We start from the raw sequence: 26,365 nt of genomic DNA, 5'->3' as shown, positions 1-26,365 counted from the left end.
CACACTCACACAGACGCAATTGCAGGGTATTGTTATTACTGTAGTATTATTTCTCATCAGCTAATGAAGCGCCTGATTCATCCAGTTCTTCAAACTTTCCATAAAAAATCACAAAGACATTTTTCACAGGCTTTAAAGTTTGTGCTAGCAAAAAGTAGTTCAAAATCTGCAAAAATGAATGTCACACCATACAATGCACAGTGTTTACAGTAAAATATTATTTCTGACAACATCCAGAATACACAACCTGGTTGTATTAGTTCTCAACAACAACAAAATCATGTATGAAATTCTCACAGCTTCAGCCCTTGCCCCCATTTATATTTTACTATCAGAAACAAAAAATACAAATGATTGACCGGAGCTACACTGTATCATACGATACACAATCACAGATAGAAAATGACATGCATGACAACTCAGGGTTTACTTGCCATCACCATTATTTTCTGCATAGAAGAGGCCTTAGTACACAGTGTACTACAAATGTAGGCCTATGCCTTGTGGTTGGCAAGCAAAATCCCAAAACAGGTGCGGGACGGAAATGGAAACTAACCATAATCATCACGTTTCACATGCCTGCGCAAGGATGAAGAGTGTGATGTGACAGAAAAAAAAAAAAAAATTAATGGAAAGCGGTCTTTTTCATTAGCAAATCACATCACGAGCAAAACTACAAACAACAGAGCAAGTGCTTGATTTTACATGAGGTGTACGTAATGTGAGAAAAACTTGTAGTTATCAGCACTGCAAGTTTTATGTTCAGTCCAGGGCTTGTACCTCAACCACTTATTCACGTACCCACAAATATTGATCAATCCAGAAGAAAAGTGTATTACAGTCATATGATTTCTTTTCTTATTGTGCAAGCACAGAAATTCAGAGGAAGGATCCATGTTGAGATGTTCACCTCTAGATGCTTGTGGAGCCAAAAGGGTACCCACTTATTGTAAGATACAAATGCGATAGATACAGTGTATGCATGAATCATATTACATTGTGCATACTGTGTCAAGTACATGTATACAGTATAAATTGAATATCATACACGGTACTCATGACCTTTATCTCAATTATACCCACCTCCCCCCTCTCTCTATATCTCTCTCTCTATTTCTCTTTGTGTGGAGTACCAGTGTGTATGAAGACAAACATGAACAGGTAAAAGTTCAGATTGGCCAGACTTAGATATACAATTTTATACAACCTTGATCACTGTAATATCACAGTCTCCTTCATCTTTTTTTTTTTCTTATTCTTATGGAGTCTGATTAATCACATCTTTCAACAACAACAACAACAAAAATCATAATTTTCTAAGTTTTGACAGGAATTTGTTCAATCTTTCACTGCCCAGTTCCTATAATTTTTCTGCTTCTCTTCACACAAACTAATCATCAGGGTGGAAGTTTCCTTGAAATCATACTGCTCGTTCTATGCTGCTGACATGCACTTAGGTTTGCTGTATTGTGCAATGTAAATAAATAGGCCCTACCTTCACTGTGAGGCTATATTTGAATGAAAAAAAGGTATGCATGGTTGAATTAGAGCAGGGAGGTGGGAGGAGTAATTCCACTTAGTAATGCAGTGTACAAAGTGGACTGGAATGCTAACTGCTTCCTACAATAATTTCCTACATTCCACTACATGTACACTGTATGGCTCTTTTGTGTTTATTGATCCTGAACAATGACCCTAAAGATTGACCTTTAGCCATCTTTGCAGGTGTGAATTTATATTATTTCCCCAATTTCTGCATGCATTACACCAATTGATATTCACATTGGACTTTTCTAGCTAATGGATATAATGGCAGTTCTGGCTTAGTCCAGTGGGCGTACATTGCATCGCTGTGATTTTATCCCAATAATTGTCTACTTATTTCTATCATATTTAGCAAATGGTTTTACCACGGAAAATCCACCTGATGTCACGGCTAGAAAAATATAAACTGCCTCTAACCTTTCACTTACAGTAGTATTTTGTCACGCAAATTACAGGTATTGTCGATATATATTTCCTGTGTACATAAGAACCTCATATTCTTATTGACGGGACGACTAACAAAAGTGAGGGTCACACATGGTATTAAAGCAAAATACATGCGAAAAAAAAAAAAAACACTCGTAGTGTACTTTATGTTTATAGAAATTATGGAACTGAGATGTTTGGTTAGCATACAAGTGATGAAGATTGTGATTTTTTTCCAAGTGTACGATGGTTTATCAAAAGATATACTGCCCTGGATCTGCAATGAACAAACTTGGAACTAAAGTCATCAATGTACAAACTCATGGTATTAATTTTGCTTTATCATTTCTGGTTCTAGAGTAGAAGATTTTAAATATTCCTTAATGAAGGGAGGGGGGGGGGTGGGCCCCCTAGGGGCCCCCAAGAGAGACATGATGCCCATTTGAAGGAATTGAGATTCTATCTCCCGAGGGATGCTACCTGCTAAGTTTGGTCAAAATTCATCATGAGGTTTTCAAAAAGAAGATGAACATATACAATTCAGGTCCGATTAGGACCCATCCCCATCCCCTCTCCTGGGTCCCAAGGGGGGGGGGGGGGGGGGCACCCCTGATTCCGCCAATCCCATGAACAAACTTGAAACTACACGTACAGTCATCAATGTACTAACTCATAGTATTATCTAAGCCCTGTCACTTTATTCTGGTTCTAGAGAAGATTTTTAAAGATTCCTTCATTTTAGGGGGTTTGGGTCCCCTGGGGGCCCCCAGGTGGGCCATGGTGCCCATTTGAACAAATTGAGAACCTATCCCCCTAGGGATGCTACCTACCAAGTTTGGTGAAAATCAGACATGGGGATCTCAAAGTGAAGATGAAAATGTACAATTTAGGCCCCATTAGGACCCCTCCCAACCCCCTTCCCTGGGTCCCAAGGGGGGGGGGGGGGCACCCCTGATTCCCCCATGAACAAACTTGAAACTACAGTGATCAATGTACTAACTCATAGTATTAACTAAGCCCTATCACTCCTGGTTCTAGAGACGAAGATTTTTAAAGATTCCCAGAGACTCCAACCCAAAGCACCTTCTGATCTGGAGATTCTCCCGCCTGAAACCCCTAGCAAACGGGAGATTCCAAGTTGATGTGTGCGAAGCGCGAAATTCCCAGGGTTCTAGATGCTCTCTGGTGCTATCTAAGGCTTATTTTTTCAACATACGATAGAAATAAGTGAGAAATCCTTTCCAACGGGAGACAAAGAGCCAGGGCGGGAGGAATTAAATCTCAAGCGGGAGAACGGGAGATTTTGCCAAAAATGGATTTTCGGCGGGAGATCTCCCGTCGAAAACGGGAGAGTTGGAGTCTCTGGATTCCTTAATTTTAGAGGGTTTTGGCCCCCCTGGGGCCCCCAGCTGGGCCATGGTGCCCATTTGAACAAACTGAGATCCTATCCCCCCAGGGATGCTACCTGCCAAGTTTGGTGAAAATCGGTCATGGGGTTCTCAAGAAGAAGATGAAAATGTAAAAAGTTTACGCAAGACGGATGACGGACGCCGGACGAAGGGCAATCGCAATAGCTCACTTGAGCCTTTGGCTCAGGTGAGCTAAAAATATATGAATGAATTGCGTAGACAGCTGAAATGCTAATAACCTCAACAAACTACATTGTATATGGCAGGCAGAAATTAGAAAAATCCTTAATAAATCTGATATTAGAGTGAAACTATTTGTAATTTACAAGAAAATTACGATGTGCAAATTCACGTTATGATGTACTAAGTGTCAATTAGAGATGTACACTTTGAAAATGTTTCAAACTACCCTCTGAAAAGCCAATTTTATCAATTGAATTTCCTTTTAGTTCTGAATCAAATAAAAAAAATAATACTTCCAGTATAATCTCTAAGTATTGGTGCTCGGACTTGCCAAGATGAGATACTTTGATTTTTATTTCATCAATCTTTGCACAATCACTGCATCACTCATCTTTTCTAAATAGGAAGGACAAAGAGTAATTACCATCATAAATTTAAAATCTTGCAGTATAGTTGTACAGTTGTACACCTACAATGTAAGGGTATTGGGGACAATGTTAACCCTAAAGCCCGCTGCACACTACACGATTTTGCCCCGATTCACCTTAAGACTAGAAGTGTGACGTCACAGTCTTGACAGTTTCCAGTCGTACGACTGGGTCTTAGCGCCAGTCGTAGAGATTTGACATGTTGAATTTCTACGACTGGTCGTAGGCTTTCAGCCATTCACAATGCAGTAAAATGCAAGCGCGCGCAGTGCGCACTGCGCGCGCTTTACAGTCGGGTCGTATAGTGTGCGGTGTCCGGTCATACGACTGGTCTTAAGACCCAGCTTGGCTTAAGACTTTAAGACCAGTCGGATCGTGTAGTGTGCGGTGGCCTTAACTGTGCTCTGTTCACTGATCAGCAAGCATAATGCGGTGCTTTCCTTACTGACCCCGCGTTCACATTGGTCCCCGCGACACAGGGACAGCCACAAGAGATCTTATCTATTTTACGACTGACCGTTCACACTGGTATCTCATCTGTCCCCGAGCTGCGGGGGCATTTTGGGGCTTGGAGCGAGCTCTGCCACTTGAAACCAGGTATAGCGCATGCGCACATTTGATGACCACAGCTGGACGCTATCAATTTCGCCCCAAGGTCACTCTCCCCTCCAAATCTTGTCCCCGTACCCGACTTGCTTCGCGGGGACGAGGGGACAAGTCCCAGCGAGCGTTCACATTATGGTTTTCGAGGAGAAAGTCCCACGGCTCGGGACTTTCCCCGCGTCGCGGGGACCAATGTGACCCCGGTGTGAATTACATAGATGTCAGGAAACTTATCTGTTATGGTCAATTAGTAGAGATTAATCTCCCTAAATTCCTATAGTAGACTATGGCCTCCCCGCTGGACTAAGGCGCATTTGTTACACCTCAGTTGGCTTGCTCACTTTACATCTTGGTCTCATAACATTGGAAATTAGAAGGATTACTGAATGCTTGAATGTATGAAAAAGCTGGGCAAGTTTAGCTAAGTGCCTGAACACTTTGCATGGGTCACTGAATTTTTACTTTGCCTTTGGGTGAACACAACACTGTTGAGTTTAAGTACAAATGTAATTCTACTGTTTTTGTAATGTAAACATGAACAAAGGTGGACTGACAATAAAAGCCAACCTTGATTTTGCTGCCAACACCCCCCCCCCCCCCCAGCATCTCTTTTGTACCTCTTTCCCCAATGCTGATAACACATACAGCTGTAATGCATGTTCTTCTTTAAGTTGTACTTACATTGTATAGGGCCTACTACATATTATAATACCACTGGTCAACAAGGGTAAGGACGCTTCTTTTTGTTCCTGGCCTAACTAAAACAAACAAGAACTTCCTGTGTTGCCCCTCATCTCACAAAAGAATTTGAGTACACATGTGAATAGATAAATGCCATCCTATAGGTACTGCAGTGAAATACAACCTAGTCTCTCAAATCTTGCTTCAGCATCATGTAAGGCCAGACAATTCAGCAGGGCACATTACACAGCAAGGTTCAGCTTACACTACATAATTATTATAATAATATCTATGTGCAAATGAGACAGCCACATTAGTTGCTGGTACATGCATAACACATCTTGACAAAGTTGTGTTTATGTAAAAGAATCTATACATGTACATAACATTTCAGGAGAGAGGGGGAGAGAAAGAGAGGATACAAATGCCATACAATTTCGTCATTTCGTCAATGAAATGATTATTTTGTAACAAAATGACATTTTGTAACTAAATGAACATTTCGTCAAAGAAATGACAATTTCGTTAAAGGACAAGTTCACCTTCATTAACATACATGTAAGGATTGAGAGAATGTAGCAATATTAGTAGAACACATCATTGAAAGTTTGAGGAAAATCGGACAATCCGTACAAAATTAAGAATTTTTGAAGTTTTTGTGCAGTCACCGCTGGATGAGAAGACTACTGCAGTGTATGATGTCACATACGTACTTAACTATACGGAAAATATAAAGAGAATTTCACAAAATTTCATCTTTTGAAAAAAGCACACATTCCCTTGACTCGTTACTGACATATGTTATGGGTAATATTATTCCCATTGCCTTTAGAAAGAGGCAAATCAAGTGCTCTTTTATTATGCGAAAAAAGTGAAAATATGTTGAATTTTCTTTACATTTTCTTTATACTGTTGTACTCAATTGACATCACGAGCCTTAGTAGTCTCCTCATCCAGCTGTTCCAACACAAAAATTTTAAAAATTTATAACTTTATATCGATTGTCAAATTTTCCTCCAACTTCTACTGATGTGTTCTACTACATAAATTGTAATATTGCTGCATTCTCTCAATCCTTGTTTATGAAGGTGAACTTGTCCTTTAACGAAATGGTCATTTTGTCGACGAAATATTCCGTGCGACACTTGGCGTTCCATGGTTTTTGTCCATAGTTTAAACCATGATTTCATTTGTACCACCTTCTTGAAATCGGGCCTAAGTGTACTTTAAAAAACACACACACACATTCAGGTCAGTACTATGCTCCCCGACTGAAGCCTCAATTTAAGTTTCACTTCAATGTACATTCCCTCACATACAGATCTGCAATCAGATGGAATATGAAAATCTCACTGAGATCTCATTAGCAACAAGTTTCAGCAGACAGCACACCTGTACATTGTATTATAACTGCACTCTCTCTTATTTTAGCTCTGCAAAATTATGTCTCCTCATTCATGTGTTTGATGTATTATACAGATGTACAAAGTTCCTTCCTGGAGGAGGGTATCATGGAATGATACAACCAGAGCTAGTGCTCATAGAAGTGAAAAATAGATGAGGTACATCAATGTATGTACTTGTTTGTTCCAAATTCATGGTGTGGCATGAATTTGCTTTTAATACTATAGCTCAGCCTCTCAGAGGATGGTATGGTATCACTGCCTTTGCAATGAATGCATAGCTGCTGCTGTATGGCATGGCAGTAGACAACTAATCCGGACCAATGGGATAGGCAATGGTATCAAACTGTTAAATGAGCTCCCCAACTAGACTGTAAAAGTGGTAATTTTCGTGATGTGGAAATTTTCATGCAACCTGAGCAGCTGGCGTGAAAATAAAAGCATGCAAATTTTTTGTATGTTCCAGGAGTTACTGTCCTAATTCTGTGGAATTCCATTTTCTTTGCTCAATTTTCCACCTTAATGAATTAAAAACATGCGAAATTCATCTTACCCAGCCGAGCACAAAAAACTACTTTTGCAAAAATATCTACTTAGTACAGCATATCATGACAGAGAAGAATATGACGTCTACCATACATTGGTGTGTAATCAATTAACCGCATCGATGTATTAAGTGCAACCCCTTTATTGGCCATCGGGGCAACAGTCAGACAACAAGCACCGATACTGCCATGCAACAGGTGGAGAAACAGCCAACATGTTGGTTGAATAAAGTAAAATGCTTGGGAGAAAAACTGTGTTGATTTTTTGTGCCATAAAATAGAAGGTAATATACAGAAGAATGCCAAGTGAAAAGGAAATTATTTTGAACTTTTTGAACACTGTCTGCACACAAATGCAAACCACTCCAGTAAGTACTGTAGTGTAACGGTGTACACACCGCACCCTGAATTTTGACCAGTTTCAGTGGGAAACAAAGTGGGGTTAATACACCGTTACCTACAGTACATGGTCTACCCAGAGACATATTACCGGGGAGCATGGCAATTCTGGATGTGCACATTTCTGCATACATTGTAAATGACATTAAATACGCGCGGAACTTCGTAGAGCAGCCTCACAGAACGCTGTAATATAACTTGTATGGACCAGATCACAAAAAATGTGACATAAAAATGTAAAAACACCAAGAAATTCATATTTCACTTCATATTTAGAAGATGCCAATTTACCACAAGATTTTATCACGTGAATTGTTCGAAATGTTCATATTAGACATTTTACCATAAAATATGAAATTTGAGCCTCATTTGCTGATTTTTATTTGTCATCCACTCCGTATGAATACATGTGTACGGTGAATCGTGGGTATGAATTGTGATTATGGAGCAAACAAGATGCAAAAGACATTGATTATTCCATTATGAAGATCGTGTTCGGAATTATAATGCGATTTTACACCGTGCTAAAAAGACAACTTTTTAGAGAGGGGAAGGCCTATACTTGAAAATAGTCTAGGCCTATTTGCCAAAAATCAGAGTGAATAATTTTCATAATTTTGCTGAATTCTTAATTTCCAGGACTTTGTGCAGGCTCTAACACTGTTACATCAAAATCTTGATCAAAAGATCAGTCTGTATCTGGCCGTCAGGGATACAGTATATGTTTCGCGGAGAATGCGTCTGGCTTCACAGCTTGAATTCCTTGAATGCGGAGGATAGAGAGCTGTAGCCGATAAAGTAAAAAAATTTAAAAAAAGATAAAATACCCAACTACGGTACTCCTCCGGACAGACTGATTTTTTTGTCTAATCAAAATCATGGTCCCATATGGTCAATGACAATGGATTGTTATGTTGAACTTGTAAGTTATGTTGTAGAAAACATGTAGATGTCTAGTTGTATATGTCTAGTTGTATAGTAAGGGTACTAGAAGTTCACCCAGCTGACTGCAAGCTTGTAAATAAATATTTATTTGTGTTGTTCTGTATTGAATACTCAATTACAATAGATAGGGCCAGGGCAGGGGCTCTAGATCTAGTGGATAGTCTCCCCCGGGGCTGGGCCCTGGGGCAAGTTGCACGCTAATATTAGTTTGATGATGCATGATCATGATGATGGTGTTTGTTTTTAATAAATGTTTTTTATAAATCATGTTAGTTTGGTGTAGGGTTGGACCTACTACTAATTGACCGCCTAATGTTTATTTGCTTGATAAGAATATTTAACACTGAAATTCACGTAAAAAACTTGACCTACGTGATTGAGAAAATCCAGCTCTATCAAATGCCGTTGTTCCCTTTTCGATTCGAAGTTCCAGTGCAAAAATATCGCCGACGAACTTGCGTGGCCTCGTTTCAGCTCCCCGCGGTATATCGCGTTTTTAGGATCGACCGCTGATTTTGCATTGACAATGCACGCAAACCGAGTTGTATTGAACACCGTGTTGTACGAAGCTTTTTAGAAGCCTTTTAGAAACTTCCATAGACATTACATTGTGCTGTCATTACGATTCGGTGAAAATATTCATTCGAAATTTTGTCCTTGATTAAACCATTAATGAACAGTGAATTATCGCGTTTTCCCACACCATCCTAATCTACATTCAAAGCCAATCCATTTTTATGTGCTTTGCGCGCAGAAAAGTGCGTACTAAGTGTTCAGTGCGCGAATCATACGCGGTCGGTTTCAATAAGGGTGGTCGATATATATGTAGTAGGGCTACTATACAAATCTACTGCAACTGGTATGATACTGCATATCAAAACAAATAAGAATAGCCGTAGGGTCCTACCAGTCTAACGTTAGTAGAATATAGTTTCATAGTAAATTTAGCAGTGACACTAGTAAATTTACTGAAGTAGAGTAAACAGCGAGGCAAGCTGAGCTGAGTAAATTAAACTTACCTTATCAAAGAGAACTTGCCCCACCTCTGAATGTGGAATTCTATACTCCCTGACAACAGACGGACTTTCACTTACAAAACACCACATCGTGGTGAGTGTTTGCACTCCAGCTACTTCATCCGGAGATAAAATAGTCACTTCTCTCGATATCTAATGATCATAATTACTTGGGTATCGAGATCGAAATAAAAACGCGATGCTACACAGCCACAGGTATTTCCAGGTTTAGGTACAAAAACGACGTCTTCATGTCCGCACCACGAGCACAGTACCAGTGCACTCTTTGACTAGAATCTAGTATGCAACACACGGCTTGCCCGCCCGGGCGTCCCCCCGCGATGCGCTGCGTAGATTCTCTATAAAAACGTACAGCTAGCTGCCGTCGCATATCACGGCTGCCAACTAAAAACAGTACAACATTGCAGGTCGTGAGCACGAGATGGCGCTTTGCGGTCAAGTAGAATGGGCTCAGTGATACAGAGACTCCAATCCAAAGCACCTTCTGATCTGGAGATTCCCCCGCCTGAAACCCCGAGCAAACGGGAGACTCCAAGTTGATGTGTGCGAAGCGCGAAGTTCCTATGATTCTAGATGCTCTCTGGTGCTATCTAAGGCTTATTTTTTCAACATACAATAGCAATAAGTAAGAAATCCTTTCCAATGGGAGACACAGAGCCAGGGCGGGAGAAATTAAATCTCAAGCGGGAGAACAAGAGATTTTGCAAAATTGGATTTTCGGCGGGAGATCTCCCGTCGAAAACGGGAGAGTTGGAGTCTCTGGTGATACTACATAGGACTCGTTTAGGAGGTTATCGGAGTTGTGAAGTGAATGGACCAATGTCATTCATCACTCAAAATGGATTGTTTCTTTTATCATCATCAAATACACATTGTATAGACAGTGTTGTTACTGCAGTTTGTTTTGTCTTGAGAGTGACTTATCGTGAAGGCCTGACTATGCTTCATAAATTTTATATGGATTTAAAGGGATGATATATTAATGGTGGAGATGAGGATAGGGCTTTTAACTTTTTTTCTCTTTTTTTTTTTCTGCAATTGAGATACCAAGAATTCACTTGTAAAATAGCACAGAGCACACCATTATATAAGAAATTCAAAGTTAATTAGATGAAAATCGGTTTTGGAATGGCTGAGATACCAGATATCCCAAAACAAAGTGAAACAAAAATGTGGGTCCCCACCTTTATTGCTCTGTTTGGATATCTCTTCCATTTCAAAACTAATTTTGCGTAAATAAATGTTGAATTTCATAAGAGGTTTCCCATCATCTCACCTAAAAGTTGGAAATTTGAAGTTGAGTCTCAAACAAACCTATATGATCCCTTTAAACATTCATTTTCAGAAAGAGAAATTATGATTAGAAAGACCTTGTTTCACAAGCTCTTTTTTTTTTTTTTTTTCAGGTCCCATACAACCGTCTATTAATAGGTCTACATAAACTTGGGTGCTTCAATTTTGTATTATTATAATACCGGTATACAAAATAACGCTATACATGTGTCCCCATGAGGGGTTTGTGTTATGTGTGAATGTTTTGCAAAATAGATTGAACTGAATTGAATTGAAATGAATTGAATTGAATTGAATTGAATTGAATTGAATTGAATTGAATTGAATTGAATTGAATTGAATTGAATTGAATTGAATTGAATTGAATTGGATTGAATTGAATTGAATTAGTTCCACTGAATTAGTAAGCCTACGTTCATGACAAAAAAAAAAAAAAAATCTTTTTGTTCTTAAAGTCGCTCATAGTTGAATGAGCTTGAGTGAATGTGTTCCTCATCTGGAGAAATTTGAGTGTCCTGGTATGTCATTTTCAACGTTAATATCTATGTTTTCTTCTCAAACCAACCAACCAACCACAAACAACAACAACAACAACATCAACAACAACAACAACAACAACAACAACAACAACAACTCCCAACGTCTCTCCTTTCCCTCCAAAATACTGGCTACATAAATGCCATCCACTGATACCACCTATTCCATCTGTCAAAGAGAACCAGTTTCAGTAATTCTCCATCCTGGTAACTAACGATTCATCAGTGATGATCCTGGAGAGGGTTCATTTTGCCGTCAGATATGTAATTATTGCATGGTACATGTATTCACTAAATGTTTTGGGGTAATAAACTAAGGTATTTATGATTATTGCAAATCTTGTCGCAGTTAGGTACATCAAATATTTAGTATACCTCTGCAAAACATAAGAATGAACTGCACATTTCATTGTTCAGCTGTGTAGCAGATTTTATATTATCCATAAAACCATCTTGCACTGCTCTGACAAAAACATAAAAAGGAAGTAGAAAGGAATTACAAAGTGATGATGGTGATTATTAACATTTATGACAATGATTTGCTCAAAGTTTTAAAGGAAGTGTTGTCGATGGATGGATACTAACCACAGAATGCAAGACCAGTCAGTTGGGGGATGACCAACTAGAAAAGCACTCTGAGAGTGCAGACCTCCGCCAAGCAGCTCATTTCCTCCACTGATCTTGTTCTTCCATAGAGGTCAGTGATTTTCAACTCGCACATGCATGCTGAAAATCGCCAAATTTCTCAATATAGAAGCCTTTTGTTTACGTCACCAGCTTCCAGGTGCGCAGCCCCTGGCCAGGGCAGGGCACACGCTTTAGAGAGTGTATGCACACCTCAAATACATGCAGCTTGAACTCCAAAGTTCATTGACCCAACATGCCAAAAGATCAAGAATCCTTCAAAAATTCATAAGAATTCCCAGATCATTACCAAAATTTAATTATCTGTTCCTTGTTTCATTATCAGCCTTTCCTGTATTAAAGTTTCATCTAAATCCCTTCAAAACTTTTTGAGTTTATTTGCACAGACAGACAAACAAACAAATAAACACCAGCAAAAATATAACTTGCTTGGTGGAGGTAATTACACTGTATCCCAAGTTGATCTGCTTACTGTTTCTGCATGACACTTTCATCACTGTTCTGAGAGATCCTTATACAATAGTCAAACAGGATGAAGGCAACTGTCAAATCACACAATCCTCTGTCTTCATTTTCTTTATTGAGATTTCTTTGATTTCATTCACATTCATACAATGTAGTTCAGAAAGAAAATGTCCACCGCTCAGCTTCACATCCTGTACATAATGTAGACCTTATACACAAAGCAGCCACCAGAAAAATTATAGTCAAGAAATAACCATCTCATATGGGGGTATTATCTTTATCAAAAACTGAATTTAAATAACAGCCAACCATATTGCAGCTTAACTGGGATTTCTATTCATTAGAAAATGTTTTATGGTTATTCAGATGTATTGACAATCACATGCTTCATCTTTACATGTTATTAGAAGCAAACATGATGATTGCATTCACACCTATGATACACACAGGAGTGATTACCATGTAACATCTCAACCATCCTTGTAAGCTTCGGTATGTATGAAATGTAGAAGGGTGAGCATGAAAGAAGTACAGTCATTTTCCCACATGTACATGCACAATTGTAAACTTGAATGAACAAGTGGTCTACGTATTGCTTATGAAATGCATCCTAAAGATGGGGTGAAGGAGAAGAGAAACGCACTGACATTGTTGCCATGCTCCAGCCTTTAAAATATGCTAGTTACATCCATTTACAGTACATACTATGTACTCACAATCGCAGCAAAAAGTGTTGATCAATTTTACAATTGCAAACAAAAAGGAATCCATCACGATTTACTATAGTGCATGTACCTGGATTCTGTGAACTGCACGGAATCACATAAGGTAATAATGCCTAAAGCTATCAATCATGAAATTAAATAACTACAATTTTGTGTTCCAAGTTTCCAAATTTGCCAGTGATTCTAGGTTTTTTCCACACTCCTTAGAAAGTAAATTGGAGGGAAAAAGGGGGCAGATACAAGAAAACTTCATGTATGAGCATGTTACAATAAAAATAACACATTCACTTGCAAAAAAAAAAATTACATATGACATCTTTAACATAACCAATAAATGGTATGTTACAAGAATATGATACCATGCAGTGATAATTAATAATAATATATACATTTATCTTTATGTAAATATATGCATAATACATCATATCTAAGTTTTTTTACACGCAACCTGGCAAATGAAATGCATGTGTTCATTATCACATTTTTATCACTCATGTTAAGTAAAATCTCCACACAATAATTTGCATGCAACAGTCCTCCAAAATAATATCTTTTGTCTTCAACTTCCATAAGTGAGGCAATATATCACACAAGCATGGGTGTTGACTGTACATCATTGCAACATCTCAAGCTAAATCATCACAAGCAAATTACGGAAAACATGGGGGACTGATGGTCAGCTAAGCTTCTTTTTTAATCCGAACTGGATACTTACAGTGGTACTTCCAATGGTACCTCACAAGGTTGCATAACAGACTAAATTGCAACTACATGTACATGTACCTTTTCAGGAAACCAACAAATATTCTTTCCACAAACTTTGTTCTGTGAATTTAGATACTTTTTAAACCTTAAAAAAAAAAAAAGTATCCACACACACGACAACTTTTGTGTAATTCTTATGGACAGAAAAACAACAAAAAACAATGCTTGAAATCTTGTGCATGTGCTTTGGCCCTGCACAGGAATCTTACCCATGGGACATTACATGGAAACACCTGTACATATTGAACAAAAAAATAATTTCCCTTATCCAAAGGTTGATTCCTGCTCAAGTTTACAATTTGCAGTGATTGGTGCTACATTGCTAGATTAGTTATTAGCTGATTTTGGGGTGCCCTATTTTATGCTGAATGTCTATTGATGCATTGCTGCAATGGGTTTTATACTTACATGATTTGAAATGTTTGTGCACTGCGTAGCTACATTAACACATGAACATCATGCTATTTACTCAAGTACCATGTAGCACTGCCAAAACAACAAACAAACAAACAAACCTGTTCTATTGTGAGATTTTTGTTCTACTGTGAGATTTGGATTGCAATTTTTGGTGGACTTTGGGTGTAGACATTGCAGATTTGGTCTAAGGGTTGGTATACATGTACCACCAATTCTTATTATTGCATATAAATGTAAAAACTTGAACGGCGGCAGTGCAATTTGTTGACTACGCTGTACGTGCACAGCATGAGCCTTATTTGCTTGTAAATGAAAAGCCTTGAGTACTATCTCCAGTTCCAAACTACCATAGTTTTTTAGATTTTCTCAACAATTGTTACCTGTTGGAAAAATATCAACTGTTACAGTAAATGCTGAAAATATATTCTTATTCTGAAGTGACAGTGTTTCAGTCATAACAAAAAAGGGAAAAATCAGATGTAATTACTGCATATACACGCTGCATGTGCCTGCTGCACAGTAACTCTGTATTACAGGAAGTGCACAAAAAAGTTTAGTGCTTAACATCACCACATTCATTTGCATGTAGCATGCAGCCGGCATACAGACCCAAAAGCTAGTGACAAAATGTTTACATTTATATGCAATGGGGAGAATTCTCAATGACATCATCAACTATACAGCCTGATGACATGAAAGGTAAAAACAATTGACTAGTGCATGGCTGCCTATCTCTGCAGAATACAGAACATGCTGATGCATAGTAAAGAAAAATAATAATAAATAAATGAAAAAAAAAACACCATATGAAACATTCTGAAGGCAAGAGAATCATATTTTGGTGCAAATATGAGAAGTTTTTCCATTAAATGTGCTAAAGCAAACAGTTCAACATACAACTCTTCTTCTCAAAATCACACTTTCTCATTTAAATGATAAAAATAAATCAAAAAGACATACTGGTAGTTGATAACTGCTAACACATACTAGTTGGCAGGTTTGATAGTGGAAAGTTACTGTGTGTTACAGAAGGCAAAATATTCCAGTTTATCCTTTGAAAGAGTATAACTATAACAAGATGAAAATAGATGAAAAGCAAAAGTTTATTTCAAGCTATGTTTAAATGTGACACTTTTCATGCAAGTACATGAGAAAACACGTAGACATGTTAAGACTTATGTGGTGTTTGATGTATACTACAGTAGTATAGAGCTAAAGCAGTGTGAAAACCTGAAAGAACTACAAGGTTTGCTGCAAAGTGCAACAGAGACAGTACAGACTGTTCTTGGAATACATAATACAGTGCATTTTTCAAGTGGTGACCACCAAGAGCTCTAGGCTCTGGTGGATCTATTCTGATACATATTCGAATTCATCTTATCATTCGACTACCCCGTCATACCACCAAAAATGTACCAAACCCCACAACCCTATATTCTATGCTTTTTGTATTCTTGTGCAGATTGTTTTGTTTAGAATTCTACCTGATCTTTCACTGTGAGTCTTTTTTGCCCAAAACAAATAATTTCCCTGCGGTACAAAATGCACGAGCAAGATTACTGAAACAATGTCGTACCATGCTTGGCATATCAGAAATCAAGAATTGCTGTGACTTTTACCATATCTATTAAGATAATGGCCTTACCACTTCAGCATCGAGGGTTATGATTTAATCAAATATTCCTTGATCTATGGCATAGACTCCTAACTTTGGGATTTGGCCTACATGCTTTTTTCTTCCTTTTTTTTTTTATATCAAGGACTTTCAATTATTCTGTGCAACTTGTATCAGTAAACTGCTCTCACATGTTTTGTTCTTGAATTTCATATGATGACAATAAAATAATAATTTTTCTGATTAATCATAAAAATTTAAAAAGTCATAGGAATAAATATAAAAACAAAATTGATATACATAGTAATACAAACTAACTGTGAGCTCACAAGTATGGTTCGAAAAATGTTTGAAAATATATTATGTAGGAGAGCTCCATGGGAAAGGAAAATAGGTGAAACTCAAAATGTATAAGAGAACTGGAGATCACAACAGAGTTGATTGTTAATGTGAACACTACATCGCCTTGCCTCCCATTGGTGCTGGCAATTGCGTTTCTTATCAAGTCATTTGGAGCAGGGAATCGATGGTGGCATCTTTATTTCCGTTGTTAGCTTCAAGGACCGATCGGATCACCTCGGAATCTGTACCGGGGAACATCTCCTGCAGTGCCTGGAGGTCTGCCTGTGTGATTTGTGGAGGTTGAGGGCGTGGTTGATGCACAGGCATCATTGTCTGTTGGGGTGGATAAGCTGATGAAAGAAGGGAGGAAGAAGGTATATAACTCTTAACAAAAGTTCATATCGTATGAAGTTACACAGTAGTGTACCGGTATTCATCTTCAAAGTTTTCTGATACTAAGACATACATCAACTCTGAGACGTGATCCTTTACCACAAATGCCTGACATGTCATTGAACATTATTTTCTGATATAATTACTGCATTTCTATTCAGCTGAAGTTTCAACTGAAAATTTGCAATTTATGTTATTACACAATGTTCAGTTATTTTTGACCTCAGGAGATCTTTGGCCAAAATTTAATTTGTGCACCTACACCCAATATGGTATACAGGGTCCTGTATCAAAAACGAAATGAAACAAAACAAAACAAAAAACAAAAAATAAACAACAACAAAAAATCCACTGAATGCGGGAAGTAAAAGTTAACCTGACAATCAGAAAACATAACCTCTTCAACACCCTCTAGGGTTAAAGCATAAAAATACACATCTCCGTCAATTCATAATCACAAGGACTTTTCCTTCAAAGGTAAGAGGCACAATACTTTTCCAATCCAAAATTTGCACTTTCTTTGTTGTATTACACTTCTTCTTTTTTTTTCAAAGTAGCACAATATGTCTAAGGCAAAAATATGCAAGATCAAGGAAGTTTGATGTATCATCAGAGTTCACTGTAGTTCAGAACTGCTTTATCATTGTCAGTATACCCACCTCCAACTGGAGTTGCTACAGGGCCATAAGGATATGTCCCAGGGATGACGATTGGGACCTGTCCTCCATACACAACTTGCTGAGGAGCCTGGTACACCATGGGCATAACAGGCACTTGCTGAAAGTTGAATAAAAGTAACTTAAAAATAAGCATGAAAACTCACACCATAAGAAAGCATCTTTACAAAAAAGAAAAAAAAATGTCAGAAGTCATCATACTCCAACTGAATATATGGTCCTTTAAACATTGATGCATGCAAATTTAATTTGTTACACTCAAGAGGAGCAAAAAAAAAAAGAGGATTGAGAGCGCTTTCTAAATCAGGCACAGAATTTATCATACTACATACAATGCCAAGGAACAAGTTACCATCATAAAAAGAACTACAACAATATTTCCCTTGCTAGTCAACAAAGTGTATGTGCTTTGGAAAGAATAACTAAAATTTGTGACGCCACTGCTTTCTGAGACCTGATATACTCAGTTCTGGTCAACATTCTAGAACATTTCTAAAATTCTAAAACTCCTATGGTGGAAATGTTAGTGATGTTGAAATTATATGACGGTCTACTGAGAGCTACTACCAATTTGCTGTTTGATGACGACAATGAAAGTGAGGTCACTCAAACTGCTAATGATGACTGCCTTTCTCTGTTCTCTTTCTCTTACCACATATGAGAAAATCAGATTGATCATGCCCTCCTTGTCTTCCCCTTGCCTGCCGGTGAGTGGGTACCAGTCATCCCTGGTCTCACCATTTAACACTGTCGGCGGAAGTGTAATGAGAGCCCACGCAATCTTGTTGTCTGTCGTAAAGGCTTTCTGCATTGAACAAAAATGGAGCAATACAATGTATACTGTCATGCAACCTCTGATGGTCAGATTTAAACACATGCACAAAGTGGCTTTTGTCCAAAATGATATCTTATGTAAACTGCATTTACACAAGACCATTTTCAACTGTTGGAGGAGTACCTGGTAGGTTTAGTCTGGTCTATGAGATCCATCTGATCACATACAGTGTACACTGTACCTTATCACAGTATAGTATGTTACTATTTCCTAACGAGTATCTCTCATGGCCATTAGCATGGCTACACTGATTGTTTTGATGACATGCAACAGCCTGTGGTGTCAGCCCTGTTTACAGCTCTGCAAGCAGCAACACTATGTGCAGCCAAAGTTTGCACAAATTCTGCAGAGATTGTCATTACTGATTAGTGATGGTCTGTGCTACACAGTGCTCTCATCCAAACCCTGAGCAAATTATTTCCATTGCCCGGAGTTTTTAGCTCCCTTTCCTGCTCAATTTTGGCATCACATTATTTGTGCAGGAGGGACTCACCTCATCAAACAATTCCAGGTGCACTGAATCTACCCCCTGGCTCATATTGCACTGGATGGTCTTATTCCACCTTGGGTTCTTGGAACCATTAACATCTGTTGGGGTCTCAAAGACAGCGTGTCCCACTCTGATACGGCAGTAAGGGTCCATCCTGGATATGCCATAGTTCTTTGCCAGTTTAGCCTGTGTGACAAACAATATACAAGTGCATCAAAAACATAAATTAATGCTGTTTCTTTTACATTCTAAATAATACACATTTATTGCAGAAATATAACATTGCTATGAAACATGTCCCTTCTTTGGGCAATGTAAAACTGCATGGTTTACAAACAGGAAATTTACACCTTTAATCTATAATCTTCATTCTTTTCTATACTCGAAAGGCAAGTTCTTTGTTTTCCTTCATGTGGGGATGATTTTTTTTTTTTTTTTTTTTTTTGGGGGGGGGGGGGGGGCAGTTCCTTTTTTTAAATTCACTTTAAAAAAAAAAAAAAAAAAAAATCATGAATACAGTGTAACTGCAATTAGTTATAACATTACAGTACCGGTAATCTATTTCATACTGACAGGCAAACTTCATATTAATTCTAATCATATTTTTTATTTCATTTTTAACAAGGACATTGAAACATGACAATATATCTATCTAGGCAGAAGCTTACCTGAGCTATTGTGATGCTGAGTCTGCCTACATATGCCCCAGGACTCTGGGTGTTGACTGCACCATACTGCATTGCTCTGGCGGTCTGTTCATCTTGGTTGATCTGCTGCTGGGTTTCAGACTGTGCCCCACCGAGCCGAAGAAAGTCATCTGGTAGCTGTCCCACGATTACCTATGCATTAATAAACATGATAAGAATGGAGGTAAGTCTGATATGTAATATCCACATGTAATGCCATGGCCACCCAAGTTTAGTAGCTTAAAAATAATACATCGTATTCATGATGCATGATTTCATATTTTTAACGAAGTTAAAAGTCAAAGGTGGAGCAATCTTAATTCATCTCTTCTATACAGATGAAAAATATCCATTTAGATTTTTCTTTTCCTTCTCCACTGTCATTTAATGTAAAACATCCAGACACAGTGGAGAGAAGCTGTATACCCACGAGTCATAAATAAATCAAGAAACCAAAATTTCACAAACATGTTTTCTTCACACAAAAAAAAAGAACCAACTAAAGACAATACAATCATTTGAAACATAGTTTCACATCACTTCAAGGCCTTTGCTGACTGACTCTTTTAAAATATCCTTTAAGAAATCAGCAATAGTTCCAAGGTAAGCAGCTTCCCCTAAAATCTCAATGACTTCACTGAGTGATTTCACACTCAGTGCCAGTGCTGGCTAGCATTGGTGTCAGCAAGATCCCACACCAACTGTCAGATGAACACAAGCGATATCGAGTTTAATTATTGATATGCAACACTAGTGCCACCTTCATACCATCAAAAAGTCATGCAGGAAGTGCACAATGAAAAAAAAATGATGTCACTTAAGAGAAAATCAAATATGAAAAGATGCAGCTGTGAATGCTTTGTATAGGACAAGTTTGTATTCTACTTGAGGCAAAATGTATTAGGCAAGTTAATTAGTTATGTTGAAGGACTAAAATGCCACAAACTTTGTAACATTTGTAACATTTCATGTGCACTGTACCTCCAGAATTTTTATTCAGAGATTTAAAGGGACTGTACAGTACTGGTTGAGGTGGGGATTCATGTTTTGAACATTTCTAAGTGAGATAATGAAAAGCCTCTTGTGAAATATGAAAGAGCATGTAATTTTAAGAAGGATTCAACGTTTATTTGATGAAAATTGGTTTTCAAATGGCTGAGATATTCCAAAACGTGCTAATAATAAAAGGCGACATGCCCCAACGTTATTAGGATCTCTTTGTTTCACCTTGTTTATGGATATCTCAGCCATTTCAAAACCGATTTTCATCGAATAAACTTTTGATACCCCTTAGAACTGCATGCTCTTTGACATCTCATAGAGTGGTTTCTGAATATCTCGCAAAACGTTAAAAGCTAAATCCTCACCTCGACCAGAACTGTACACACCCTTTAAGCAGGCATATGTAATATTAAAAAGTGTTTGTGTACACTCCTTGGGTGACTCTGCCATCACTTGTATGGGAGAGGAAGGAGGAAGGGAGGGAGAAAATAACAAACAACAAAACAAATACCACATTAGAATAAAACAACCCATTCAAACAAAGGGAAGCTGCCTTTTTTATTTCTATGAATGAAGGAGCAAGCGCCTTGGTCTAATCCTCAGTTCAGGTCATATGTGTAGTATGGAGTCAAGATCCCTTCCATTGGGCAATAACATCAATGCCCCAAAAAGTAGTTCACATGACCATATCTGTATACTAACTTACTAAATGACTATGTTCTAAATTAAAATGTTAACTCATAAGGGAGCTACTTCTACCGCTACTTTAAACTGGGCGGGTAGCATGGGGATTAATGGGTGGCCCAATTCATTCGCTGCCCATTGGAGTACATTAGAAAAACCACGAACAGCACTGGTCAGCAGAAAATGTGCATCGAGGCATTCATGAATTGTTTTTTTTTTAAATAGTCAATTCAAGTCAAGATTCTTCGGCTATGTGTGTAAAGCAAGCCTCCCAATTCAACCATAACACTGTCCAAAATTTTACTGCTGGCTTCATGTAACAATGCAGAAAATTCTGGCACAGCATTAGGAGGTCAAAACTTGGTGCAGGCTTTTTACAATAAATACAATTCCAAACACTTGTACTAGAAGACATCAGTGATCAAGCTGTGTACAATTTGCTACAGGGATTTCTGAATATAACTGGCCCAGCCTTCCCATTCCATGGATTAGCACGCTACTGGGTCTTTACTTTTCCAATCTTTGATGATACTTAAAAATTATTAGCCCAACCCTGGGATTGCCAACACTGAGCTAGCTCAGCGCCATTTTGTCTCTTACTAATTAGTAAGCATGTTGCCCATCCATGATACGACCGTTTCCATGAATAGACCACTCTTACGATTACAAAGTTGATAAGTGCATTCTCTCCTAGTTCATGAATAAAAAATGGCGTAAATCAAGTGCGAAATTCAAACTACGCAACTACCTCCACACGTATTCTGAAGAGCACAACAGTGGGCCACGATGTTCGGATGCCGGACCTCTGAAATCATTGTCGTGACCCTCCCAAGGTCAGCTCGCATAAGCAGTTCACGGTTACGTTAACGGGTACAGGTAAGTAAAGTTGCATAGTGCTCAACACGTATAGACTTGTTTCATTTAAAGTTTCAAAGTTACTAATACTAGTCCGTTTATCTGTACAACTGTATTGAAATATTAAATAATGTGTACTGTGGTACAGCATGTACAGCTACAGTCACGGTGGCAGCAGTTTCTGAGATAACTTCTGCAGTTACGCACTATTTGCATGCCACTTGTGGAAGGATTTGCGATATTCGCCATGGTTCGGCCGCAGCATATGCACGTTGAATCTGTGCGTATGTGAACGCAAATCTCTCACACAGCATGGACTCATATGGAGTATAATGAGTACCGCGCTCTCATGATGAGTTATAGTGCGATGTCAACAAGGAACTAAAACCCCCATTTTTCGGCTGGCCTCCAAAATCCGGACACTTCTCACTTATCAATCATGATCACAACTCAACAAGTTTAAATTTACACTCATGACACAGCTCACAGACAGTAAAGTCACTAACGTTAGTGTAGGCTCTGCTACTACTACTACTAGACCTGTAGACAGAAAGATCCGTCTGTCCGGAGGACTTTGCCATTAACGCTGTCCTCCGTATACGGAGGGGATCCGTGAAGCCAGACGCAGTCTCCGCGGAACATTCCCCGACGGACAGATACAGTACAGACCGATCTTTCGGTCAAAGACTCTACTAGAACCTACTAACTATAAACGACTTCTCTAACGTTCACATTAGACGTCTATCCCTGCCTAGCCCGACCAGACACTGTTACGCTATGCGAAAACTGGACGTACCATGTACAGCGACTGGGCTGTGTATAGTTAATCCCTGCCCTGCCCCTGGCCTGGGTCTGATCAGGGACCCTGTCTCATCCGATCGCGATGGCGATATCAACGAATGTGTGGGACAATGCCAATGGCAATGTACATGTTGTGACAAGTTAGTTAAGTTAAACATGTAACATAGAACTCAACGGAAACAAACAGTTAGACACAGTACAGACCACAGCACAGTGTGAAGACACGAGTGCACAAGACTCTCAACACTGCTCAAGATCGAGAGTAACAATAAAATGCAGTGCAGTGCCGCATTTACCGTGCCTACCATCAATGCAATAATGTAATGGAATGTACCAATGCAATTACAAACAAGGTATCACGACAAGCCTCTCCAGAACTCTGGCTATGATTTCATCCAATTCACATAATAGAGACACCGATATGTCAATAAATGATAATTGGTTACTAGTACCTGAGACCTCCTAGCGCTAGCACCACCGTACGTTGCCATTTCTCTTCAGGATCGCTGCTGCACCAGCATAACGTTGTCACCACTTACGCGCAACTTGCAATACTACGCTAGCTAGCTGTGTGTATGTAGTATACAATCTCGTCGAACACATCATTGCTTCAGTACAACATGTACGGGGGTGGGGGGGGGGGGGTGCGGAAGGGGAGGGTTCGCCAACTCAACAATTCGAGAACCCGACCCTGGACAACTCGTCCGAGACCCGGGACAGCTCGACCTGGTCGAGTTGTTCAGGGACAGGTTTGCGATTGGACACACTGCTTTTTTGTCATTATTCTGTCTTAGATTAGTTTAATAATGTACGAAAAAAAAAATGTTTTATCGATTTTTTACAGCAATTCCTCTTTATTCACTGATATTGCTAAGTAAAAGAAATTCCTGATATTTTCCTCGCTCTGAGAATCTCATTGACCAAGTTTGACAGCAGCCGGTTTGGTAAGCAATGCAATTTGTTTGGATATATTTGTCAAATAGAATAATGAAAATGCTCTTGAGCTAAATATATTGATCTCATTTTAAAAGCAAACCAAGAGCTACGTACCTGCCTGAGCGGCGTTGTTGTAACTGCGAATGAGTACGAGCAAAGGCCGGAGATTCACTATTGTATGGACAAAATTTGTTTAATTTATGTGTTTGAGTTTGAATTTGAATTTATTAACAACAAAATATATTTACAAGAGAATATGAGTACATAAGGTACATATCTTTTTGCAGGAGCTACGCGTGAACAGGCTATGACAATATGACTGATATACAAAGATTTATGCACCTTAGTGGAGAGATACATACATAGGCCTACATAATCGTAATACAAACATTATTTACCTCGATTGTTTCCCAAAACGCTGTTAAAGGATAACCCAAAGTCAGCACAAAGGCTAACTATTATCATTATTATTATTATAATTATTATTATTATCATTATTATTATTATTATTATTATTATCATTATTATTATTATTATTATTATTATTATTATTATTATTATCATTATTATTATTATTATTATTATTATTATTATTATTATTATTATTATCATTATTGTTGTTATTATTATTATTATCATCATCATCATCATCATAATCAAAAATGGTTCTTCAATATCATTTTTTTTTACATTGGTAAAAGAAAAATCAAAACATCGTATGCGGTACAAAAACCGTAAAATTAGCTCATGATAAACTTATTCTTTAATTATCATTAACATTTGATAACAACAAACTGGAAATAGATGGAAATGAAAATCTGTCTGTAGCAGCGCTGTACTGCGTTACCATGGTGGCCACAGTGTCCTGAAAGCGCGAATTGCGTAAAACCCTCTTGCATCTCGCATTTAGATAAGAGTAGGGAAAGTTTGAGGGCAGTTGCAGAGTGCCTGATATTGTATTTTTACAGTTTTTTCTTTTTTTTAAAATCATGTTATAGGCCGTAGAAATGGGCACTGCAAGATGTCACACTGCAGCACAGCACCACAGCTGACAAATTGACCGCTCTGCCTGTCCTTTTGATGAAATACCTCTTGGCCCAAAGCCTCATTATCACTGACCATGACGAATCACCACCTCTCAGGAAAGAACACCGCCACCGACTTCTCACTCCTTTGTGTCATCGAGGTCGTTTTCCTCCCGAGTTCAGGGCAAATAAATTTCATTATGTATGATAAAGTTTTAAATAGCAGTACAACGACAGGGAAATGTTCCAGTTGCTGTCTGATTGATGCATCTTAAAGGGACTGTAGGGCCTACAGTACTGGTTGAGGTGGGGATTCATGTTTTGAACATTCCTAAGTGAGATAACGAGAAACCTCTTCCGGAAATATGAAAGGGCATGTAATTTTAAGAAGGATTCAACGTTTATTTGATGAAAATTGATTTTCAAATGGCCTGGGATATAAAAAAAAAAGGGGGATAATAATAAAAGACGACAGGCCACGCCTTTTATTAGGATCTCTTTGTTTCACCCTGTTTTTGGATATCTCAGCCATTTTAAAACCGATTTTCATCAAATAAACTTCTGATATCCCTAAGAATTGCATGCTCTTTGACTATCGTTTTAGTTTCTGAATATCTTGGAAAATGTTAAAAGCTAAATCCTCACCTCAACCAGAACTGTACACACCCTTTAAAGCCAGGAAAAACCGACCCATGGCAGACTCGAAGGAGACTTTGCCTGCATCTTTGACCCCTCAAGAGGCAGTGAGTTTGACCACGACCACCACTTCACCGGCATGACCGAGTCATATAAAAACCCTGAAAACTCGGAAATAGGAGGACATTGACCGTTGTGTATGCCGTCCGAGGTCAGCTCGTCTAGCTGATTTTTCTCCACAACTTTTGGCTGAAATCTGTGTGAGGATTTTGTTTCGCCAGGCATTGCAGTCCTTCCTTCCAGCTCACAACTAGCCAACCTGGAAATAAACGTCTTTACTGGGAGACAGCAGTCTAAAAATATCAGTTAAAGGATGTGTACAGTTCTGGTCGAGGTGAGGATTTAGCTTTTAACGTTTTGGGAGATATTCAGAAACCACTCTAAGAGATGTCAAAGAGCATGCAATTCTAAGGGGTATCAAAAGTTTATTTGATGAAAATCGGTTTTGAAATGGCTGAGATATCCAAAAACAAGGTGAAACAAAGAGATCCTAATAAAGTTGTGGCCTGTCGCCTTTTATTATTATCACTTTTTTGGATATCTCAGCCATTTGAAAACAAATTTTTATCAAATAAACCTTGAATCCTTAAAATTACATGCTCTTTCATATTTCATAAGAGGTTTCACATTATCTCACTTAAGAATGTTCAAAACATGAATCCCCACCTCAACCAGTACTGTACAGTCCCTTTAACCACCTGCGACTATAAGAAACTGGTGAAATTGTGGAATCTATACACGTGTATCTATATAATCTACATGTTCTCATGAATTTCTCCCAGTGACTGCCACAATGCGGCATCTACATCGTTTCAATCAACTCTGACGCCTTGCTCCTTCGAAATTGCCTCATTCACGTCTTGCATCCGGTCGACGGT

General features: G+C 38.4%; 2 protein-coding genes across 3 annotated transcripts in view; both read right to left on the bottom strand.

The window, feature by feature from the left end:
• Positions 1–9,799, bottom strand: part of LOC140228296 (E3 ubiquitin-protein ligase MYLIP-like) — a 32,183-nt gene extending 22,384 nt beyond the window's left edge. For both annotated transcript variants that reach the window (XM_072308521.1, XM_072308522.1), the window contains exon 1: positions 9,587–9,799. In XM_072308521.1, coding sequence (XP_072164622.1) covers positions 9,587–9,673 — 87 coding nt within the window. In that variant the 5' untranslated portion in view covers positions 9,674–9,799. The remainder of the gene's footprint in view (positions 1–9,586) is intronic.
• A 2,840-nt stretch (positions 9,800–12,639) lies between these two features.
• Positions 12,640–23,385, bottom strand: LOC140228717 (toll-interacting protein-like). Its single transcript, XM_072308995.1, has 6 exons — positions 23,283–23,385; positions 19,471–19,641; positions 18,806–18,988; positions 18,130–18,282; positions 17,460–17,577; positions 12,640–16,757 (listed from the first exon to the last, which is right to left on the bottom strand). The coding sequence occupies exons 1-6, from the start codon at positions 23,319–23,321 to the stop codon at positions 16,567–16,569; spliced, it is 855 nt and encodes a 284-aa protein (XP_072165096.1). The 5' UTR covers positions 23,322–23,385; the 3' UTR covers positions 12,640–16,566.
• Positions 23,386–26,365: the final 2,980 nt, after the last annotated feature.

Source organism: Diadema setosum, chromosome 5 (assembly GCF_964275005.1).
Source record: "Diadema setosum chromosome 5, eeDiaSeto1, whole genome shotgun sequence".
Taxonomy (NCBI): domain Eukaryota; kingdom Metazoa; phylum Echinodermata; class Echinoidea; order Diadematoida; family Diadematidae; genus Diadema; species Diadema setosum.
The sequence above is the reverse complement of the archived record's forward strand: the minus strand, read 5'-3'. Positions and strand labels throughout refer to the sequence as shown.